This window comes from Mustela putorius, unplaced genomic scaffold, assembly GCF_011764305.1.
Source record: "Mustela putorius furo isolate JIRA1106 unplaced genomic scaffold, ASM1176430v1.1 tig00004033_pilon_pilon_pilon, whole genome shotgun sequence".
In the NCBI taxonomy this organism is placed as follows: Eukaryota; Metazoa; Chordata; class Mammalia; order Carnivora; family Mustelidae; genus Mustela; species Mustela putorius.
In genome coordinates this window covers 7,987,508-8,007,971 of record NW_025422169.1, presented here as the reverse complement: position 1 = coordinate 8,007,971, position 20,464 = coordinate 7,987,508, and the positions used below count along the sequence as shown (strand labels likewise).

General features: G+C 56.7%; 1 protein-coding gene across 3 annotated transcripts; it reads left to right on the top strand.

Moving 5' to 3' along the window:
* Positions 1-220: 220 nt before the first annotated feature.
* GTPBP4 (GTP binding protein 4) lies at positions 221-19,198 on the top strand. 3 transcript variants are annotated; one of them, XM_045072320.1, is made up of 17 exons: positions 221-345; positions 1,698-1,868; positions 4,749-4,852; positions 4,933-5,069; positions 5,888-5,988; positions 7,551-7,643; positions 8,378-8,569; positions 8,651-8,716; positions 10,779-10,868; positions 11,615-11,725; positions 12,657-12,734; positions 13,004-13,055; positions 13,443-13,543; positions 14,481-14,678; positions 15,741-15,806; positions 17,654-17,797; positions 18,565-19,198. In XM_045072320.1, the coding sequence occupies exons 1-17, from the start codon at positions 298-300 to the stop codon at positions 18,715-18,717; spliced, it is 1,905 nt and encodes a 634-aa protein (XP_044928255.1). In that variant the 5' UTR covers positions 221-297; the 3' UTR covers positions 18,718-19,198. The 3 variants fall into 3 exon arrangements, with proteins under 3 accessions (XP_044928255.1, XP_044928257.1, XP_044928256.1); XM_045072322.1 differs by lacking the exons at positions 221-345; positions 1,698-1,868 and adding an exon at positions 3,587-3,605; XM_045072321.1 differs by lacking the exons at positions 221-345; positions 1,698-1,868 and adding an exon at positions 3,612-3,975.
* The last annotated feature ends 1,266 nt before the right edge of the window (positions 19,199-20,464 follow it).

The window sequence follows — 20,464 nt, the reverse complement described above, 5'->3', positions numbered from 1 at the left end:
GTGCCCCCGTCCCCGGGCCCCGAGACGGCCCCCAGGACCCGGAGCGCCCCGCGCGCCCGAGCCGGGTCGGCCCGCCCGGACCTGCCCCTCCCTCCCCGCGCCGCCCCCGCGGATCGCAGCGACTTCCTCCGCGGGGACCCGCCGCCGGCCGGGGGCGCGTGCGACTCGGAAGCGGAGGCTGGGGGCGCAGGGGGCGCCCGGAAGTGACGCCCGTCGGCGGAAGTCCCGCCCGCCCCGCCGGAAGTCCCTCCGGAAGTCCGGGCCCCCGTCCGCGCTCCCTCGTGGCGGGTCGCAGGCATGGCGCACTACAACTTCAAGAAGATCACGGTGGTGCCGTCGGCCAAGGTAGGCGGCCGCGAGGGCCTGTGCGCTCTCGCCTCTCCCTGCCGCGTCGCCTGGAAAGCCCGAGCCTGTACTTCGGGCCGGGACTCAGGTCGCGTCCTCCGGCGGGTCAGAGCCTTCCGGGGTGAGCGGTTGTCCCGGACCCGGGGGCGTCGGCGGTGGCGTCCGTCCCGCAGAGGTCGGGGTCCGTCCGCAGAGGTCGGGGTCCGTCCGCAGAGGTCGGGGTCCGTCCCGCAGAGGTCGGGGTCCGTCCGCAGAGGTCGGGGTCCGTCCGCAGAGGTCGGGGTCCGTCCGCAGAGGTCGGGGTCCGTCCGCAGAGGTCGGGGTCCGTCCGCAGAGGTCGGGGTCCGTCCGCAGAGGTCGGGGTCCGTCCCGCAGAGGTCGGGGTCCGTCCGCAGAGGTCGGGGTCCGTCCCGCAGAGGTCGGGGTCCGTCCGCAGAGGTCGGGGTCCGTCCGCAGAGGTCGGGGTCCGTCCCGCAGAGGTCGGGGTCCGTCCGCAGAGGTCGGGGTCCGTCCCGCAGAGGTCGGGGTCCGTCCCGCAGAGGTCGGGGTCCGTCCCGCAGAGGTCGGGGTCCGTCCCGCAGAGGTCGGGGTCCGTCCGCAGAGGTCGGGGTCCGTCCCGCAGAGGTCGGGGTCCGTCCCGCAGAGGTCGGGGTCCGTCCGCAGAGGTCGGGGTCCGCCCGCAGAGGTCGGGGTCCGTCCCGCAGAGGTCGGGGTCCGTCCCGCAGAGGTCGGGGTCCGTCCGCAGAGGTCGGGGTCCGCAGAGGTCGGGGTCCCCCTCCGGCATTAGAGACCTTCCGCGGACCTTGGGATCCTGCCCAGCCGGGGAGGAGGACGGTCGGGAACGTGAGGAAGCCGCGGACTTGGGGACGACCGCGTGAGGCTTCACGGAATCCCCCGGATCGGGCGGGGGGCGCGGGTCCCCGGGCCTGAGGTCCGTGCCCCTCCCGTCGCTGGCAGGCGCGCTGGGCACCGCCGGCGGGTCTGGGCTCGCGGCCGCGGACTTCCGGGGCCTTGCGGAGTCCCCGTAGACTTCGGGTTCACGCGTCCTTCGTCAGTCAGACATGTGCGCGTTGAAGTTGCAGGACTTCGTCTCCCGAATTTCCCTGATTTATGCCCGAGTTGCGAGCGGGAGAGGCCCTGGGCGGGCGGTAGCAGGTCCCGCGGGAGCGGCTGGGACAGAGCCGTCTCGGGGGTTGTCGAAGGCCAGAACCTGACCCTGATCGCAGGGGAGCACACGATCAAGGACCAGTCAGACAAGGTGTCGTGAGACGGCGCCCTTGTTCTAGCGACCCGAGAGGCTTGCGACCGCGGATAATCAGTGGGCATCTCTGCGCCGTCTCGTGTGCTTGCAGGACTTTATTGACCTGACCTTATCGAAGACGCAGCGGAAGACTCCCACGGTGATCCATAAACACTACCAGATCCACCGCATCAGACATTTCTACATGAGGAAGGTCAAATTCACTCAGCAGAATTACCATGACAGGCTCTCGCAGATCCTAACCGATTTCCCCAAGTTGGATGTAAGTGACTCGGGGACGCGGGTGGTGACGTGAACGTGAGCCAGCAGGTAACTGGTGTCGATGGCCGGTTCGTGCACGTCTCCACAAATAGGGAAGGCAACGGGCGGTTCGCTTGTCAGACGCTGTGAGTTCGGGGCCCAGCGGGAGCAGAGCACAGCAGTCGGACTCCGGGGTACTCTTGTGTCCCCGTCACACCCCCTGAGAGGCCCGGAGCGGTCTCCTCGGGCTCTCTCTGTCACCCCGAGGCAGGCAGGTGGCCGCCCAAGCTCTCAGCGCTGTCGCTGTGAATCTGGCAGCTCCCTGGCTTGGGTGGGCTTCCTGGGGCCTCGGGTCACATCAGTCGCCCGAGGTCCACCACCGTTTGTGATCCTGTCGCTTCGTGGGCCCGGGACGGCCAGGTCCGCACGGGCTCTGCGACTGCTGAGAGGAGGTCGTGTGGGGAGCAGGGATTCGCGCCGTGAGCGAAGGCAGTTGAAACCTTCGCTCCGCGGCAGAGTCGAGTCTGCTTATTGGTGAAGCTGGGAAAGCAGGAGCCGACGCTGCTTACGAGGTCACTGTGTGGGGTCACACCGCTGCAAGGGGAGTGAGGTGGTCAAGGACGTGGGGTGGGGTCAGCAGTCCAGGGTGAGAGCCTGCATTTGCCGCTTCCCAAAATGGTCTGTGAAGCTGGCTTCAGGCAGAGGGGAAGCTGCTCTGTGTGACAGGAGTTTCTTCTGTGTTTAAGGTGGTGATGGTTCGTTTGAGCAACTACAGATGCGCCTAAAGTAAGAGTAGAGGCTTCCGCCGGCCGACGGGGCGCGCACGCCTCTCCCAGGCGTGCTGAGGTGCTCTGTGCGGGCCACTGAGCGTGGGACTAGTTCCTGGGGCGAGGGCGGGTACCCTAGAACTTCCCTGGTGGGAAACAGAACGGTGAGGTTTTTGAAAACCGGTGTGATACTCCGAAACACTTCATCTGAGCGAACAAAATGCCGTGAACTAATTAGTCCCCGATTTCTGTAGTTCTTTGTAAGAACTTTTATCTTTTTTCTCCTTGGTATTTTTTTATACAGTAGAAGTTTAAACTTGTGAACATTCTGTTACCTTTTTTTCCCCGAGGGGTTGGGGAGGAAAAGGAGAGAGAATCAGAAGCAGGCTCCACACTCCGTGGGCACGTGACACTCGGTCTCGCCACCCTGAGGTCCTGAGCTGCGCTGAGGTCGAGAGTCACATGCTTACCCGAGCCACCCAGCTGCCCCCTGCGCTTTTTAAACTAGAGTGAGCTCTCTGAGAAGAATTTTGGAGTAGGAGGTGAGAGCAGCTGCGTGTCTGGGGATCTGTTCAGGCCCCGGGAGCACAGCAGGCATCGAGGCCCTGGGCTTGTCTGGTGAGGGGCAAGGTGGTAACCGTGGTGGAGATCCGCGGCGCGGCGGATGAGCGAGGAGAGCCCAGAGACTGTAGCAGGGCCTGAGCGCAGCGAGGTGGTGAGCCGTGCGGCCGATCCCGAACAGCACTGAGGCCACGGGAGCAGCAAGTGCAGAGGCCCGGAGGGACGCAGCGTGATGTCTTCCAGGAGCAGGAAGACCAGGCGCTGGGGCCGGGTGTGGAGAGGGGGAGGCTGCAGGTGGGTCAGAGCGGATGTGTCTCCAGCCAGCGGGTGCTTGTGTTCGTCTTAAGCCTTCCAGGTTGGCCCTGGGACGACCGAGCTTTGACTTACGTTGTAGAGGATGAGTGGCCCGTGGGGTAGGAGACCTCCAGAAGGTTGGTGCACTGCGTTACGCGGCTGGCGGAGCTGAAGAGTTGAGTGCTTGGGAGGAGGAACTAGCGGGTTTGAGCGGGTGACCGTGCTGTGGCCATCCGTGCACGCGGGAACGTGGAGGGTTTGAGGAGGAGGAGGGTGGTTTGTATGCGTTGATCGAAATGTGGGTGAGACGTCACACAGAAGGGCATGTGGTCTGGAGCTTTATCTGAGGTCTGGCCTGGAGATGTCCCTGCACTTAGGTCCACGTGAGGTCACCCAGGATGTGAGTGAGGACAGAAAAGTGCTCCCGGGAACTCTGATGTTGGGTGTTGGGTAGGAGCACGAGGCCACAAGAGCTGGAGGCCCTTTGGATAGAAAGCATCAAGAAGTGTGAGTGCGGGTGCCTGGGTGGCTCAGTGGGTTAAAGCCGCTGCCTTCGGCTCAGGTCATGTCTCAGGGTCCTGGGATCGAGCCCCGCATCGGGCTCTCTGCTCATCAGGGAGCCTGCTTTCCCCACCTCTCTCTCTCTGCCTGCCTCTCTGCCTGCTTGTGATCTCTGTCAAATAAATAAATAAAATCTAAAGAAAAAAAAAAAGAAGAAGAAGTGTGAGTGGCCAGCTGTGTGCTGTGCAGCGCTCTGCAGAGATGAAGGGACTTTGGGGCAGGGCCGGTCTGATGAGCTGTCTGGGTGGGCTGGTGGAGACTGTTCTGACCAGACTGGGTTCCAGGGAGGGAAGGAGCCTCTCTTCGTGATGGTTGCCAAGAGGGGGACAAAGGCGTAAGAAGGGTTGTGGGCTCGAGGGGCCGCAGACGTTCAGATTGGGGGGCGGTGACAGCATGTTTGCAGGCCTGGGTTCGGGTCTTGAGGGGGGCGAATCTGGTGCACAGATGGAGAATCGGCTGGGTTTGTGGATAAGGGTGAAGGGGGCACAGTCTTGGGCCCAGGCCAAGTGGGCAGCCAAGGCAGCAGTGACCCCTGAGCTCACTGAGATGTTTCCTCAGAGAACTAAAGAGTCATCAGGAGAGAGGGCGGGGGGAAGATCTGGGGGGTCGTGGAGAGAGGGAAGGTGGGAGGTACTTTCCCAGGAAATTATTCTGCAAGTAGTCCTGACATCGGGGTGAGAAGCCTGTGCCAAAAACTGCTCGCTGTGTTTCTGTTCTAGGACATCCATCCGTTTTATGCTGATCTGATGAACATTCTCTATGACAAGGATCATTACAAGTTGGCTCTAGGACAGATAAATATTGCCAAAAATTTAGTGGACAAGTAAGGTATTTTCTTAATACGGTACCTTTCAAACCATTGCCCAAAGTGAAAAGCATCTCACGTATTTGTTTTTATTTAAGTGTGGCTAAAGATTACGTGCGGCTCATGAAGTACGGAGACTCTCTGTACCGCTGCAAGCAGCTGAAGCGCGCGGCCCTGGGGCGCATGTGCACCATCATCCGGAGGCAGAAGCAGAGTCTGGAGTATCTGGAGCAAGGTGCCTGTGCTGCGGGAGCGGGAGCGGGAGCGGGAGCGGGAGCGCCGGCGGCGTGTGCGCTTCCGCGGCCTGGTTCTCGTCAAGAACTCCTGTTCGGAATATTTGGTTCTGTTTTCTTTTAGACTAACAGGGTCGGATTACTTTTCCCTGTCTAGCCTATCAGAAATTCTGACAGGCTAGTTATTATTGAAAAAGTAGCTAGGAGTTAAAATGCTTATACATACCTAGTCCTGTTAAAGAGAATTTGTTTTTCCTATTTCGTGCGTAAGGCACATACGCTATAAATCACAGGGAGATACCAAGAAAATATGTAAAAACTAAAACGACCCATAGTTTTAACCTATTGATAATATAAATTTTTACAAAAAATTGCACCATGGGACGCCTGGGTGGTTCAGATAGTTACGCGTCCAACTTTAGATTTCAGCTCAGGTCGTGATCTCAAGGTCATGGGATTAAGTCCCGGTTTGGGCGCCACGCTCAGTGGGGCGGGGGTCCGCTTGGGATTCTCTTACCTGCCTGTCCCCAGCTCGGCGTGTGGGAGTGTGCGCCCTCGGGTAAATCAGTCGTCAGGAAAAGCTTTGCGGTACGTGTCAGCGTGCAGCGGCTGCCCCGGTTTCTTACGCGGTAGTTTATGTAAGAAGACAGTTCCGGATTAGCGGAGGATGTGTGTGTTTTCTGTCGACTCGCACTGTAACTGTTGAAACGGGCTTCGTGAGCCACGGCCCGGGAGCACAGCTTCCTGGAGCAGATCGCGAAGTTTGACTTCTTCCCTTGTTCTTACGAAATTAAGTGCCTGTAATGTGCATCTCCCACAGTGCGCCAGCATCTGTCCCGTCTGCCGACTATTGACCCAAATACGAGGACGCTGCTCCTGTGCGGGTACCCGAATGTCGGCAAGTCCAGCTTCATCAATAAGGTTAGTGTCTGCTTGTGGCTCAGATCATGATCTCGGGGTCTTGGGATGAGCCCCGTGTCGGGCTTCTGAATGCCTCTCCTTCTGCTTCTCCCTCTGCTTATGCACTGTCTCTCTGTCTGAAAAATAAAATCTTTAAATAAGGTTAGTCTGCGCCTGGGGATAAAGCAAGTGACCAAGGACCTGAGGCTCGAGGCCTGCTGTGTCCTGTCCCTGTGGGTTGGAGTCCGGCTGGCCGACCAGACCTTGAGTCAGTGCCGCCCTCGGCATACACAACCCTTTACTGGAGGGGAGGACTGAAGCTGTGTGAATCCACATTTGTGTTGCTGTTGTGGAAAACATTGTGTATTTTGGTGTGTGTTGATAAGTTTCTTCGGGATTCACGACATTCGAGTGTGGGTTTGTTAACACGCAGAGAGCATAGTCTGGGAGCGGCGATGCCGGGGCAGCCGGTGGGGATGGACAGGCCGCAGTTGCTGGATTGGACTTCCTGAGATATTTCCTGGGTGTCCCCTTGCTTGATGGGTCACTGGTCACAGAAGGTACTTGGTCCCCGTCGTGGGGAGTGGCCGGGTTGCCGTGTCCTTGAGCAAGTCTATTTGTGGGACTTGAGGACAGTGACCTGGCACTTCAGGACAGCTTAGCTGAGCTCCGGGGACCTGAACATCATAGAAACCGCATTTAAGGGGCGCCCCGGTGACTCGGTCAGTTAAGGGTCTGACTCTTGATTTCGCCTCAGGTCGTGATCTCACGGTCATGAGGTCGAGCCCGCCATCCGGCTCCTCCTCAGTGCGGGGTCTGCTTGAGAGTCTCCCTCTCTCCCTCCGCCTCTCCCTCTCATGCCCTTGGGTGCACACTCTTCCTAAAACACACGGACACATCTTGTGGAAAGTAGTATTGGTTCATGAGTAAATGAAACAGAAGGTCCGTTCACGCCCGCAGGAGCTCGGGTGCCGGTCGGGAGCAGGTGCGGATGTGCGCACCAGGAGCACTTCTGCTCGCAGCCCGTTTGCAGGTTTCTCTCTGGTCCCCAGCTGTGCTGACGTGACAGGCCGCAGCTCTGTGGTGCCCGAGCCAATGGTCCAAGTGCTTGGGAGCCACTCGGTTTCTTACATGGAACCAATAAACCGTTGAGTCCCTCAGGTGCACTGACTACTTTCCGAGTCTTGGTAGGGACGTGTGGCCGGTGGGCCCTGTGTCAGCCGTGCAGGTAGGGCATTTCTGTCTGCACAGCGAGTCTGTGGGGCACTCCCGGGCCCAGGGTGCATCAGAGCACAAGCTGATGGACACCCTCCAGGCTGGTGGCCCCCCCCACCTCCCTCCTGTCTGATGGGGACCGTTCCTGTCCTGACCCGGTGGCGGGAGGAAGTGGGTGGAACCTGTCCGTCTGTCAGCAGCAGCTTCTGTCCCCGGCGGTGTAATTGTGCTGGGTCTCTCTCCTTGTGTGCTCTTGTTTTAATGCCAAAATCCTTCGTCTCAGTAACCCGTAGGTGCCACGTTGACCTTCTCAAGGGGAAACGAGGTATGGAACTTGTGTGACTGGGAAGATGGTTGTTGTGTTTTAGGTGACGAGAGCCGATGTGGATGTCCAGCCCTACGCGTTCACGACCAAGTCCCTGTTTGTGGGGCACATGGATTATAAGTACCTGCGCTGGCAGGTGAGCGCCCTCACCTCAGACGCGGAGCTCGCGTCCCGGGTCTTGTTCATGGGGGTGGACTTCAGGGACCCCCGAAGAACGGGAGTGTCTCCCTAATTCCAGTGCGCTGGGGGGAGGACTCCGAGGAGGTGGGAGATTCTCGGGGCCACCAGGAGCGCCGCTGCAGAGAAGACTCCGGGCTTCCCGGCTGCCTGAGGGCGGCTCAGGGCAGCAGCCGGCGGCCTGTGCGGACGTCCGCTGGTGTTAACAGCCCCCTCGTGGTCTCGGACCCTGTTAATACGAAGGACGTGTGTTAGCCGTTAAAAAGTTTGGAGCAGTAGAATTTCATTTCATAAACGGTGAAGCTGTTCCTAACACAGGGGCATGTTTGCCTGTTGCTGTTCTGTTCTGCTCGGTCGGGGCCCCTGGCTGGCCCAGTCGGGAGAGCGCGTGGCTCTCGGCGTCCGGCTCAGGAGCTCAGTCCCTGTGTTTGGCATAGTTTGGCATATGCTAGAAAGAAAAAAAAAAAAAGAGGAGTCCTTTTCTCCAGGTCTTTGGCTAGTTCTTCAGTGACCTCTGTGGGGTCCAGCCATCCCCCCTTTCTCTGCACGTTAAGGCTTATTTGATTCTGGTCAGTGGGAGACCTGTCTTATGTACTGGCTCCGGGGGCTGGTGTGGGGTTGCGTCCCTTCCTGCGTGTGCTAGCCGGGAGGTCTGTGGGTGCGTGTGCTCGGGGTAACACACCGGACCGTCAGGTGGTAGATACGCCGGGGATCCTGGACCACCCTTTGGAGGACCGGAACACCATTGAGATGCAGGCCATCACGGCGCTGGCTCACCTGCGCGCTGCCGTGCTGTACGTGATGGACCTGTCTGAGCAGTGTGGGCACGGGCTGAAGGAGCAGCTGGAGCTCTTCCAGAACATCCGGCCGCTGTTTGTCAACAAGGTACGGGCGGCAGCCAGGGCTTCCGGTGTATCACGTGCACCGCGCGGACGGTAATCTCAGTGTCTGCCTCCCCTGTTCCAGCCTCTGATAGTCGTGGCGAACAAATGTGACGTGAAGAGGATCGCCGAGCTTTCTGAAGACGATCAGGCAAGTCATCTTAACATTTTCAGTCTTTCTTACCTACTAATAACAAGCCTCATTTCAGACGAGCAAAGTTTAGAAGGAATTTTAACAATACTAGCCCGGGTTTTTAGTTTACAGTTGAGGTGGTAGCCTTTGCGGGTTATCGGTGGCAGACTAGACCTGGCCTTTCCTGACCTCTGCGCAGCCTTCGAGGCTGTGGAAATGCCCGTGCGTTCAGCACGTTGGTACACGAACCTCGGGAAGGTCTTACCTTGGTGCCGGAGAGCACACAAAGCGCCGTAAGGTAGGCCTTGCCTCTTCCGGCTTCAGGCGGCCCAGTGCACGGAGGGCGCCTGCAGAGCAGGGGTGCAGGTGGGAGGGTCTGTGGGTATCAAGTGTCTGCTGCGCACTCTGTGGGGAAACGAGCTTGGGGATGAGTGAAGGACGAGCATCTGAGAACTTGCCAGAACAGTGAGTCAAGAGTGTGCGCTGTACTTTCTGGAGGCAGGTAAGGTGGTTAGGCCTCGCTGTCCGCACAGCTCGTGCTGCAGCCCTGGAGAAGCTTTGCCCTGGTACAGAGGTTCTCGGACTCTTGGACACACCCAGGCCTGCAGGGTGGAAGCCTGGGAAGCGTCCCTGGGGTGGGTCACCCTGGTGCTTGGAGAGCAGTGCACTAGGTAGCCACACTGTGGCCCCATCTCCTGGAGCACGTGTCCCTGGCCAGCTCAACGGAGAGGGTCTCCAGCAGGCGGTGTACTGTCCCTTCCCAGTGCCCCTGTCTTGTACTACTGGGACACCGAGTGCTCGGTAAGAGTGAGGGTTTTTTCAGCAGCTGCGCTGGTGTCTCAGGCACTGCACTGTGTTCATTCAGTTACTGGCCAGGTACACATGGCCTGGTTGGAGAGGACCCAGTCCCTGATAAGTGAGCTCCAGTTTTTAGGTGCCTGCACGGGTGGGTGGAGACGAGGGTCAAGTTGTGAGGCTCAGATGTTAGGGTGAGTGTCAGGCAAGGTGCTCGGGCTTTGAGGTCAGGTGTGCCCAGGCCCCAGTTTCGTGGTCTGCCTGCTGTGACGGGGTTGGTTTCCATTCTGGAGTCCCTGGTACTAAGAGCTGCATTCCTGGGTGGTTTGTTGGCAATGTCATCAGGCAGACTGGACGAAACGGGAAAGCACGTGGGCCAGGGATGCCATTGCAGCGGTACTCTCGGGTTGAGCCGGGGGTGCAGCCTGCCCGGTGCTCTGGCTCGTCGCTGGTCTTACGTGCGATAAACACGGTCACTGTGAATTCAGGTAGTCCCCAGGGTCCCCAAGGCTATTGCTCTTTGCAGGGGAGGAGGGAGTCTTCTGGTAAGTCAGACCCCGTAGTGAGGGTGGTGGCCTTGTTTGTGACCGGTTTTCTGTCATAGGGTTGACCCATGTCTGGATGAGGGCATGCTGTTGAAGAGGCGCACGAACAAAGCCCCTTATTCCAAATCGAGCGATTTCTAGGTTTCTGTGCTGTTTGTAAGGAATTCTCTTGGGTTGTAGAGGCCAAATGTTTAATTTAGAAATTGCATTGAAGACATTCTAAAAGAAATTCTGTAGGGGTGCCTGGGTGGCTCAGTGGGTTAAAGCCTCTGCCTTCGGCTCAGGTCATGATCTCAGGGTCCTGGGATCGAGCCCCACATCGGGCTCTCTGCTTAGCGGGGAGCCTGCTTCCTCCTCTCTCTCTGCCTGCCTCTCTGCCTACTTGTGATCTCTGTCTTCAAATATATAAATAAAATATTTTCATTAAAAAAAAAAAAAAGAAATTCTGTAGGTTGATGTTGCTGGGTTCCTTGTTAGAAGATGATATCGCAGAGAACTAGGCTCCAGGGAGCCTCTGGTCTGCTTCCTAGTCTGGGTTGATCTTCCTGGTAATGGTTATTTTCTTAATCACAGAATAATGTAGGGAAAGATCAGCATTTGGGGAAGTGTCCGTCGGATGCGTTTAGACACGAACCACGGACGCGCCAGCTGGCATTCACGATGCCCATGTGAAGAACGGAATCAGTCATGGGGAAGTGGACATAGACAATGCTCTCTCGTTTTTTCTTTTGTCTTCCCAGAAAATATTCGCAGATTTGCAGGCTGCAGGATTTCCCGTGGTTGAGACAAGCACCCTGACGGAGGAGGGGGTCATGCAAGTAAAAACAGAGGTCAGTGCTTCGTGCTTCCCTTTAGGGCCTTTGTCGTCAGAGGAGTCCGTATGGGGGAAGGAAGCGCTCTCTGCAAGCATTGTGGGCAGGGAGCCCTCGAGGCGGCCGGGCAGGAGAGCCTGTGCACAGCACTGAGCCTGGTCCCCGCCCGTCCGGTTGAACGCAGGGCTTGAGGTCCTGCATGGGTGGCTTTGCTTCTTCCGCTGCCGCTGTCCTTCCGGATCTGGCAGGAGGCCTGCAGGAGCGGTACTGTCACGGCACTTGGGCGGACTTGGGCGGATGTCCAATGAGCAAGAGGAACACAGAGAGAGACGTTTCCTCTTGGGTTCAGGTGCAAGTCTGATCACTTAGGCCGGACTGATGCTGTGGTTGACTTGGCTCTGGTGCTCTAGTCCCAGTCCAGGGGGGTGCCGTGAACCTGGCTGGGGGCACAGCATGAGTCGCTGGTGGCCTGAGGCAGGCCTGGAGGGACCGTGGAATGTTGCCTCGGGATGCTGCCTGGGCTGGTGGCCTGCTCCCTCCTGAGCGTGTGGTCTGCTCCAGGGGTTTACGTGGACTTTGGGGTGATCCCCAGGACAGCAGTAGCTGCTGGGACTCCCGAGGAAAAGCACATGGCGGGGTCTAAAGCTTTGGAACATGGTCTGCTGATGAGCGGGGGTGGGGGGGCGCTGGTTCCTGTCCCGCACCCCCGAGTCCGGCCCCGGAGGCGGGATGCTTGAAAGCCTGGTCCTGTTCCCTCACCTCAGGCTTGTGACAGGCTCCTGGCTCATCGAGTTGAAACCAAAATGAAAGGAAATAAGGTGAACGAGGTGCTGAACAGGCTGCATCTGGCCATGCCCAGCAAGAGAGACGACAAGGTGAGGTTGGCCTTCCCGAGCCTGCAAGGCTCATGCAGGGCTCTCGGGCGCCGCACGGTCACGCAGAGTAACATGACGTCACGTGCCCTGACGTATTGGTAACGTCTCGTTCGTCCTTCCGTTCTTTCTGTGTGTAAGCAAGCTTGTAAAAGTCCTAGGGGTGTCACATTCCTTAACATTGTTGGGTTTCTGGGCACCGGATGGCAGCAGCGGTGAAGCGTCTGAGACGGGTTCAGCTCAGGGCGCAGTCCTCAGGGTTGTGGGATCAAGCCCCGTGTTGCTGTTGGAGGCGGGGTCCGCACTCAGCCGAAGTCTGAGATTCTCTCTCCCTGCCCCTCCCACCTGTGCTCGCTCTCTAAATCAGTCTTTAGGAAAATTTTTATTGTTGGTTTTCTTGCTATTGCTGGGGTCCAGCATTGGGCTCCCTGCTCAGTGGAGATCCTGCTTCTTCCTCTGCCTGCCACTCCCCTGGTTGTGCTGTCTCTCTCTGTTGTATTAGTAAATAAAATATTTTTTATTTGTTTATTTTTAAAATTTTTTTTTAAGATTTTATTTATTTGACAGAGATCACAAGTAGGCAGAGAGGCAGGCAGAGAGAGAGGAGGAAGCAGGCTCCCCGCTGAGCAGAGAGCCCGATGCGGGGCTCGATCCCAGGACCCTGAGATCATGACCTGAGCCGGAGGCAGAGAGGGGCGTTAACCCACTGAGCCACCCAGGTGCCCCTAAAATCTTTTTTAAATAGATAGACTTTGGATCAGGTATGGAGTCTTCCTGTTTCCTTGCCCAGTTGGCCGTGCGGTTCTGCTCAGTGGTCTGTGGGATTGGAACTGGTCTGACTTTGCAGAGAGGTGCGTGCCTCTGCTTTTTCTCTCATGTTCCTTTTGCATTCAGCAACGTGTTTCCGTAACTCCTTCTGGTGCTGTCCCCTCAGGAGAGGCTCCCTTTCATCCCCGAGGGAGTGGTGGCACGCAGGAAGAGAATGGACATCGGGGGGCCCAGGAGGAAGCGGGTAGGTCTGCTTCAGGGGTGCAGAGGGCCGTTTGTGCGTGGCGCGGGCACAGAGCAGGACACGAAGGGCAGAGAGCCCGTGCTGTCAGGCTCCGTGAGCGCAGGTGTGAGTGGCGGGGTCCCCGGGACGTGGAGCTGGGCCTCACAGGCGTTAAAGGTGTGGGCCGGCAGGCTGGAGAAGAGGTCGCCTCCCGGCGGTGAGGGGACTCCCAGTTTTGCGCCGGGAAGGCCAGCGAGAGCTGACGGGAGAGCTCTGCCCTTCTGTTGCAGGAGCGAGACCTCGAAGTGGAGCTGGGAGACGATTACGTTTTGGACCTTCAGAGTAAGGGCCGACGTCCGGGTCGGGAAGCCGCGGAAGGGTTCCGTGCCCGCACGTCCTGCAGCTGCACCTGAATCCCTGTCTTTGAGAAGAGATTGGGCCCTGAGGCTTCTTAACGGGCGGTTTTGGTGGCTTCAGGAGGGCGGCGTTTAGCTCGTGTGGTGCACAGGGGCTGGCGTCTGCCGCTGCTGCCACCGCCTTCGCCTCCCCTTCTGCGCCCGCGGTCCTGCGGCACTTGCTGGCCCGCCCTGGCGTGTGTCCTTTGTTAGGGGTGGGGCACCAGGGCTCTGTTGTTTGCCTGGCGAGGCGGGTGTGAGAAGTCACTTTGGGCACATCGTGGTTGAAGGTATTAAAAACTGTAGTAAACACAACCTTTCTTTTCTGCTTCAGAATACTGGGATCTGATGAATTCCTCCGAGAAATACGACAAGATACCAGAGATCTGGGAAGGCCACAACGTAGCGGATTATATTGATCCTGACATCATGCAGGTCTGTGTCACTCGCTGAACTGTGTGATTTTATTCCTTACGTGACCGTGAAGGTATCAGCATGGCCAGTGGCCTGTCTGGACGTGTCGCCCGTGTTCCTTCTACACCGTGAGCCTCCCCACCCCACCACCAATGGCCTCTCCTGCCGAGGGTCCTGGAGACCCCAGGGCTCTGCTCCTTTGTGGGGCAGGTGCGCTCCGGGGGTTGCGAGCTCCCCGCCCTCCTACTGGACCCGCTCTTGCCTCCTGGAGCCCTGCTCCTTGGCGGCGGCTCCCTCCTGCTGCTATCTCTTCGCGGGTTCTTTTTCTTCAGAAAACGGAATCTTTCTTAAAGCCTTTGTCCTCTGCTGGGCAGGCTCCTTCATTTGCACACTGAGGCCCACACTCCAGCCCCAGGAACCCGGTCATGGGCTCCTTTAATCTCCAAACCCCGCGCTGGGCCTGAACTCAGGATCCCGAGATGAGGAGTTGCACGCTCCACAGGCCGAGCCCGCCAGGCGCTCTCATAACCGGTTTCTTATTAACTGTGTAGCCAGCGGTGGCGTTTGTGTTTGGGGATGGACTTAGAATGGATAAAGGGAGTGTTACAGTCACATATCAGCTCACATTGATGTTTCTAGTTTTACAGCAGGAGGTGTTCGCGTGTGTGTGTGTGTGTGTGTACACACGTGCGGTGGAGGGGCGTGCTGGGGAGTGAGGGGGGTAATGGTTGCGTATTTCACCTTGACGTCTGCAGTAATCGTCAGCAAAGAGGGATTGGCACCGGATGGCTCCTGGGGTTTGTGGGCTCACTGCTGGGGGGTGAGCTGGGCGTCCCTGCGTGGGACCCAGTGCAGCGCCCATCGCCCCCTGAGAGGCCGAGGGGAACTGAGCTCCTGTAGGAATATTGTTACACTTGGGAGTTTTCACTGTTGTGTTTAATGACAATTCTTTTTAAAGAAATTAGAAGAATTAGAAAAAGAAGAAGAACTCAGGACAGCAGCAGGCGAGTACGACAGCGAGTCTGACAGCGAGGATGAGGAGATGGGGGAGATCCGCCGGCTGGCGAAGCAAATTCGGGAGAAAAAGAAGCTGAAAATTCTGCAGTCCAAGGAGAAGAACACACAGGGCCCCAGGATGCCACGGACCGCTAAGAAGGCAAGTTCTGTGTTTCCAGAGTGCCAGGACCAGCTCCCGTGGGTGTCGGGTTCTCGCACAGCCGTTGCCAAGTGACATTTCATCCCAGATGGGGCTGTGGGATTGCACATACATTGTACTGTCGACAGGTACCGGTGTTGGAGGTGGGTTGAGCCCCGGTCAGCCGGATTCTGCCGACGGCTCCCTTTCCTCGTGACTTCTGGGTTCCGCACTGTTGGAGGCAGCTTCTTTGCAGCCGAACAGAGTGAGGTGGTGGTTTGAGATTTGTGGCAGGAAAGCCATCAGCCACCCTGTTCCTGTTGCTTATTTTCTGTGCGAGTCAGGGTTCATCTTACAGAAGCCTGAGCCAGTCCGGCTGAAGTCCGTGGACAGTTTCTTGGCTCCTGTGACAGGTTAGGAAGGGGGGGTCACACTTTAGGCACGAACGGTTCGAATGGTATGAGAATTCTTTCCGGTCTCAGTCCCGTCTCTGTAGGAGTTTTCTCTCCTGCTCTGTGCTCGCCAGGGCGGCAGAGAGGCCAGGTGCTGTGGCACCCTGAGACCACAGGGTGTGGTAGACAGGATGGTGTGTGGGGCAGCTAAAGTGTGACAGGAGTGGAAGGGAACACTGACGTTGCAGACACCTCGTAAAGGATGAAGTGTGTCTGAGATACTGTTTTCAGGAGATGGCAAGTGAGTGGTTCCTGGTAGATGGGCCGTCTGTCTGTGTCCCCTGTGGGGCTCGGTGGGTTTGGAAGGAGATGCTGTGGCTAGAGTTTGCGTCTTGGGGCACATCATGTGACCTCAGCGCCAGGGACCCTGCTCGCAGAGACCCCCCGCAGAGTTGTGCGGAATCCAAGGACATGGCATGTATGTCGTCTTATCCGTGGCCACTGCTTGGGAGGTGCTGGTTTCAGCAGCTTTAGTGCCTGTTTAAAAATACGGACATGAGCTCGATTACAAGACTTAATTCCTAGAAGAAATGTATTGTAGGTCATTGTAAAAGGTACATTTTCCCTTCGATCTCTTTTTTAAACATTCCATCAAAGTGACTTTGCTTAAATTCCTTTCCCCCACGTCCAGGTTCAGCGGAAAGTCTTGGAGGATGAGATGCGCAGTCTTGGTGTGGACATGGATGACAAAGACAATGTAAGTGCGTGGAGATGGTCCTGGGGCACAGATGGCTCAGCCTTAGGACACCAGCTCTTCGAAATCCGGGGCTGGAAGAGCTGGTTACAGAAGAGAGGGGACCTGGGAGCGCGTGTGTTGAGCTCAGCATGGAGGTGCTGACTGAGAGCTGAACGCGCTTGTCCCACCGCTGTCTGGGGCCCCTCGGACCGCTCAGAGCACTCGGCTCCGGGGCCCCTGCGGGTGGTGCAGACGCTGTGTTCAGCGTCTGTTCTTGTTCCCGCAGCGGGAGTGGAGGGACGCCGGGCACGCTTCATGGGACCCTGCCTGTGGGCCGGCCCCAGTGCACGCATGTTTTTTGGGGTTTGGTTTTTCTTTTTGTTTTTGTTCCTTTTCTTCTTTTTGTCAGCTTTTTGTCGTATTCGTGCCTACATCGTCTTCCATTCCTGGTTAACGAAAAATACGAAAGCTACCAAAACCACAAAAGAAAAAAATCACTTGTGTTTGTAGCGCACAGAAATGATCTAGACGGACATGCAGGGTACACCTTTTTATTCAGCTTTCTATGGGAGGGCTTGAACTTGCTCTTTTTTCCTTTAAAATGTATTTATAGCTGTATTCTGTACATCGTGCCTATTTCCCATTGTGGTGTAGCATTTTTAGGGTAACTTTCGAGTAAAAAGTGTTAGTTTAGCCTGAGCTTCTTGGGTGGGTTGTTGTTTAAAAATTCATTGGGTGTCAACTCAGAATACGCAGTGGCGTGTAAGTAACGTACAATACAGTAGAAGTAATCTGTGTCTGGGAAAAATACAAGTTAGACTGTCAGAGAACAAAACATAAACTTGCTTTTTTAATTTTTAACTTGAATTTTCATATTGGTGACTTGGGTCTTCACGTCTTGGCTTCAGCTTAGTGACCACATAGATGTATGAGGGTTTACTGAGTCTGTCCGCATGAGAGGAGTTTAGGCTGTCAGTAGTTCAGAACTCTTCCCGGGGCCCAGCCATTAAAATGTATGTCACGTAACTATTGGAATTCTGATGTTTTTCCTTGATGAATGATGCTGGAGCATATATATTTTTTTAAGATTTTATTTATTTTACAGCGAGTCTGTATGAGCAGATCGGGCGGGGGCAGAGGGAGAAGAATCGGGAGCTCGCTCCCTGCTGTGCACGGAGCGCAACGCTGAGCTCGACCCCAGGGCCCCCAGATCATGACTTGAGCTGAACTGTCTGAGCTCCCCAGGCACCTCTGGAGCATATATGTTTTTGTATAAAGTAACTTTTTTGTATTCCAGATTATTTTATTAAAACAGGTTCCCGAATTAGAATAACTAAAATCAAAAGATAATGTGTTAAAGCTCTTTTCCGAAGGGTTAGACTAATTCGGCTTTTAATCAGCGTGCGAGTGCCATGTCCGCGCGGAGCGTTCTGTTGACGAGTGTGCGTGAGGGTTGAGCCGTGCTGGCTGCCGGCCTGTGCGCCTGTCGAGCAGGGCTCCTGCCCAGGGGAGGTCACCGTGTCTGCTGAACCTCAGCTCGGAGCTTTCTGGGGGCTGCCTCCTGTGGTAACCCCAGAGCTGGAGAGGAGAGAACACTACATCTGAAATAGAAGCTGGGCTGTCAGTCTCCCGATCTGCGGTGTGGGAGAACGTCGTGGCGCGGCCGGCTTGTAGTGGATGCTCTCTGACGGAGTTAAACCCCCATCCGTGACATAAAGCGGCGGTCGAGTGGGAAGGAGCATTCGGCCGGTGACTAACACAATGTCCCAAGAGCTGTAGCTTGTTCAGTCGCGTCTTTCAGAACTCTCGAGTGTCCTGTCCCCTTGTCAGTGTAATTTCGTGTGTGTGACCACATTCGTGCTTTCCAGGCCCATTACGCGGTCCAGGCCAGGAGGTCCCGGAGCGTTACCAGGAAGAGGAAGCGGGAGGACTCTGCCCCACCCCCGTCTGTAGCCCGCAGCCGCAGCTGCTCTCGGCCTCCACGGGATGTGTCTGGCCTTCGGGACGTCAAGGTTAGTCCCTCTGATGTGCGATAGAAAGCAGGGGCCTCTGTTGGTGGCTCATGGACTCAGGCACGCCCTGCAGCTGTCGTTCCGAGGTCAGGGGCCACAGGTGGGGACCGGTGCCCCCCGAGAGGCCAGCTCGGCACTCTGGACCCTTGCCCTAGTGCTCTCCTCCCGTGGGTGGCGGAAGCATGGTGTCCTAGGACTCTGCTCAGAACCGGGCCCAGAGCCCTCCAGGGGTGGTTGTGGTCAGTCTTTTGGGAACGACATTGGATATATACAGACTCTTTCACTGAAGCTTTTCTTATTAAATAAACACAGAAATGGTTACTTTTGGCATTTCGAAAGTTCGGGTACAGGAGAAAGTGTATATGAACTGGCAAACCGTTTACTTGATGGAAGCCTGGAGATTTCCATCTTCTCGATACCTGGATCTAGTAAGACCTGTTGCCGCTCGTCCCATGGGAGCGGTTGGTTTCGTGGGCTGACTCTGTTTTCTTGTTTGTGTAAGAGGGAGCCATAGCCGATGGGCCCAATCTTCCGGTTCCTGCTGGGCGCAGGACTTGTCTAGACAGAATGTTGTTCCCGTCCTCGCGGGCACAGGGTCGAGCTCTGCAGCCCCTGGGTCCCAGGGCAAAGTGCAGCGACAGACTCGACTCGTCAGCGCTTCTCCTCACAGAAGAGATGTGGGCCGTGGAGACAGACTGCTGGCCGGTCGTGACAGGCGTGTAGACACTTGGGAGTTAATGTGTGTTGTGTGTTCTTGTGCTCTGCAGATGGTGAAAAAAGCCAAAACTATGATGAAGAGTGCGCAGAAGAAGATGAACCGCCTGGGGAGGAAGGGGGAAGCCGACCGACACGTGTTCGATATGAAACCCAAGCACTTGCTCTCCGGAAAGCGGAAAGCCGGGAAGAAGGACAGGCGGTAGCGGCCTCCGCCGCGGCGGCATTCTGGCAGGGCGGGGGGCCCAGCCTCTTCTGGGGGGGGGTCCCGGCCTGTAGACTGCAGAGAGTGAGGACATCCGGAGCTCTGCCTGCTTCGCTGTCCGCAGGGTGCGCGGCTGCCGGACGTTGGTGCTGCCCCAGCACTGGTCTTCGGAGGACGCGGTGGGTTCTGTGTTTAGGGAGTTCTGATCGCTTCAGGTCTGCAGAACTGGAAAGGTTGACTGACGTGAATGTGTGTTTTGAAGGAGAAAAATCTTACTCCTTTCTGCAGCCGAGGGAACTCTGGCTCATGTGCATCGCGTCTTTTTTGAGGAGAGAACACCTCTGCTTGGGGACACAGGCCGCCAGCCGGCCTACTAAGAGCCAGCGCCTGTGCTAGATGATTTTCTAGTCCTTTCTCCGCGATGTGAGTACCCTTGTAATCTGTCTGCAACTAGCTCATCCAGAATAAACCGCTCAAAGAAAGTCGTTTCGGTTGATTTAGTTTTTTGTTGTTGTTTAGTTATAAATCACTGTAGTTTGGCAAAATAAAAAGGAAAAAAAAAAACTCATTTGTTTTCAGAACAAATCTTACCCCTTCGTGGGGTAAGATGTTGCGCAGTGCGGCAGCCGAGCGTGACCTCTGCTGCTTGTGTGAAGAGACCAGCGTGGTCCAGCGAAGCACAGCCCACCCCCGCTTCCGTAGAAGCCCACGTGGCCGCCCGCGCACCCGCAGTCACAGTGTGGCGCTGCCTCGGTGCGTGCCGAGCGGCCGTCTTCAGGCTTCCCTCACGTGTTGTAGTTTTCTTACAGGCGTGTCTAACAAGTGCTGTGTTTTGGGGGTGTAAAGTCGGATTCCCGAGTACGTGTGCTGAAAAAGATTCATTTAAGAGAAGCTGAAATGCACGTGGTGCTGGGGAGACAGGAACCATCTCTCTGCGGGGATCACAGCTGCGGAGCCGTTCTGCAGCTCGGGTCTCTCGGGAGGCTGCGTCTTGCGGGGAAGGGCTTGGCTGGCAAATCCATCAGTTTGGGTCAGTTTTATCCCTTGTGGCTTTGGTGTTCACATAGCACTCCTTGCCCCGGGGCAGGCGGTGTGTGTGTTGCTGTGGCTGCTTGTGTGGGCTAGAGGGGGTGGTGAGGACCTTATCCCCCAAAGGTTAGGATTCTAGGTTTAGATCATTGACTGCTGGCCACTGCTGGCGCAGCAACTGTGGGGGCGCCTGGGTGGCTCAGTGGGTTAAAGCCGCTGCCTTCGGCTCAGGTCATGATCCCAGGGTCCTGGGACTGAGCCCCGCATCGGGCTCTCTGCTCAGCGGGGAGCCTGCTTCCCCCTCTCTCTCTGCCTGTCTCTCTGCCTGCTTGTGATCTCTGTCTGTCAAATAAATAAATAAAATCTTTAAGAAAAAGGAAGAAAAGCAACTACATGTGAAGGGAACTTGGCGAGACCACACACGCTCCAGGAGGGACACATGCTCCGAGGAGAACTATGGGACCTTCAGTGTTTAGCTCTGGCTGGCACAGTGATATCCTTAAAACAAGGGAGAGTATCTGGTTTCCAGAATTCCCACATTATAAGATTTCAGATGCCCAGTTCTCAACAAAATCACAAGGCATACAAAAAAGTAGGGAAGTGTGTGGTCCATGAAAGGAAAAAATGCTGTCTCAGGAGAACGAGATGGTGACGGCCCGGATAGACGGTTTACGACGACCATCCTAAAGAGCCAGAGCTGAAGGAGGAAGCGCGGAATC

Coding starts and splice junctions, on each gene's coding strand:
- GTPBP4 (XM_045072320.1), top strand. CDS start 298: ATGGCGCACTACAACTTCAAGAAGATCACGGTGGTGCCGTCGGCCAAG. Junction 346..1,697: donor CGGTGGTGCCGTCGGCCAAG/GTAGGCGGCCGC, acceptor GTGTGCTTGCAG/GACTTTATTGACCTGACCTT. Junction 5,070..5,887: donor TCTGGAGTATCTGGAGCAAG/GTGCCTGTGCTG, acceptor CATCTCCCACAG/TGCGCCAGCATCTGTCCCGT.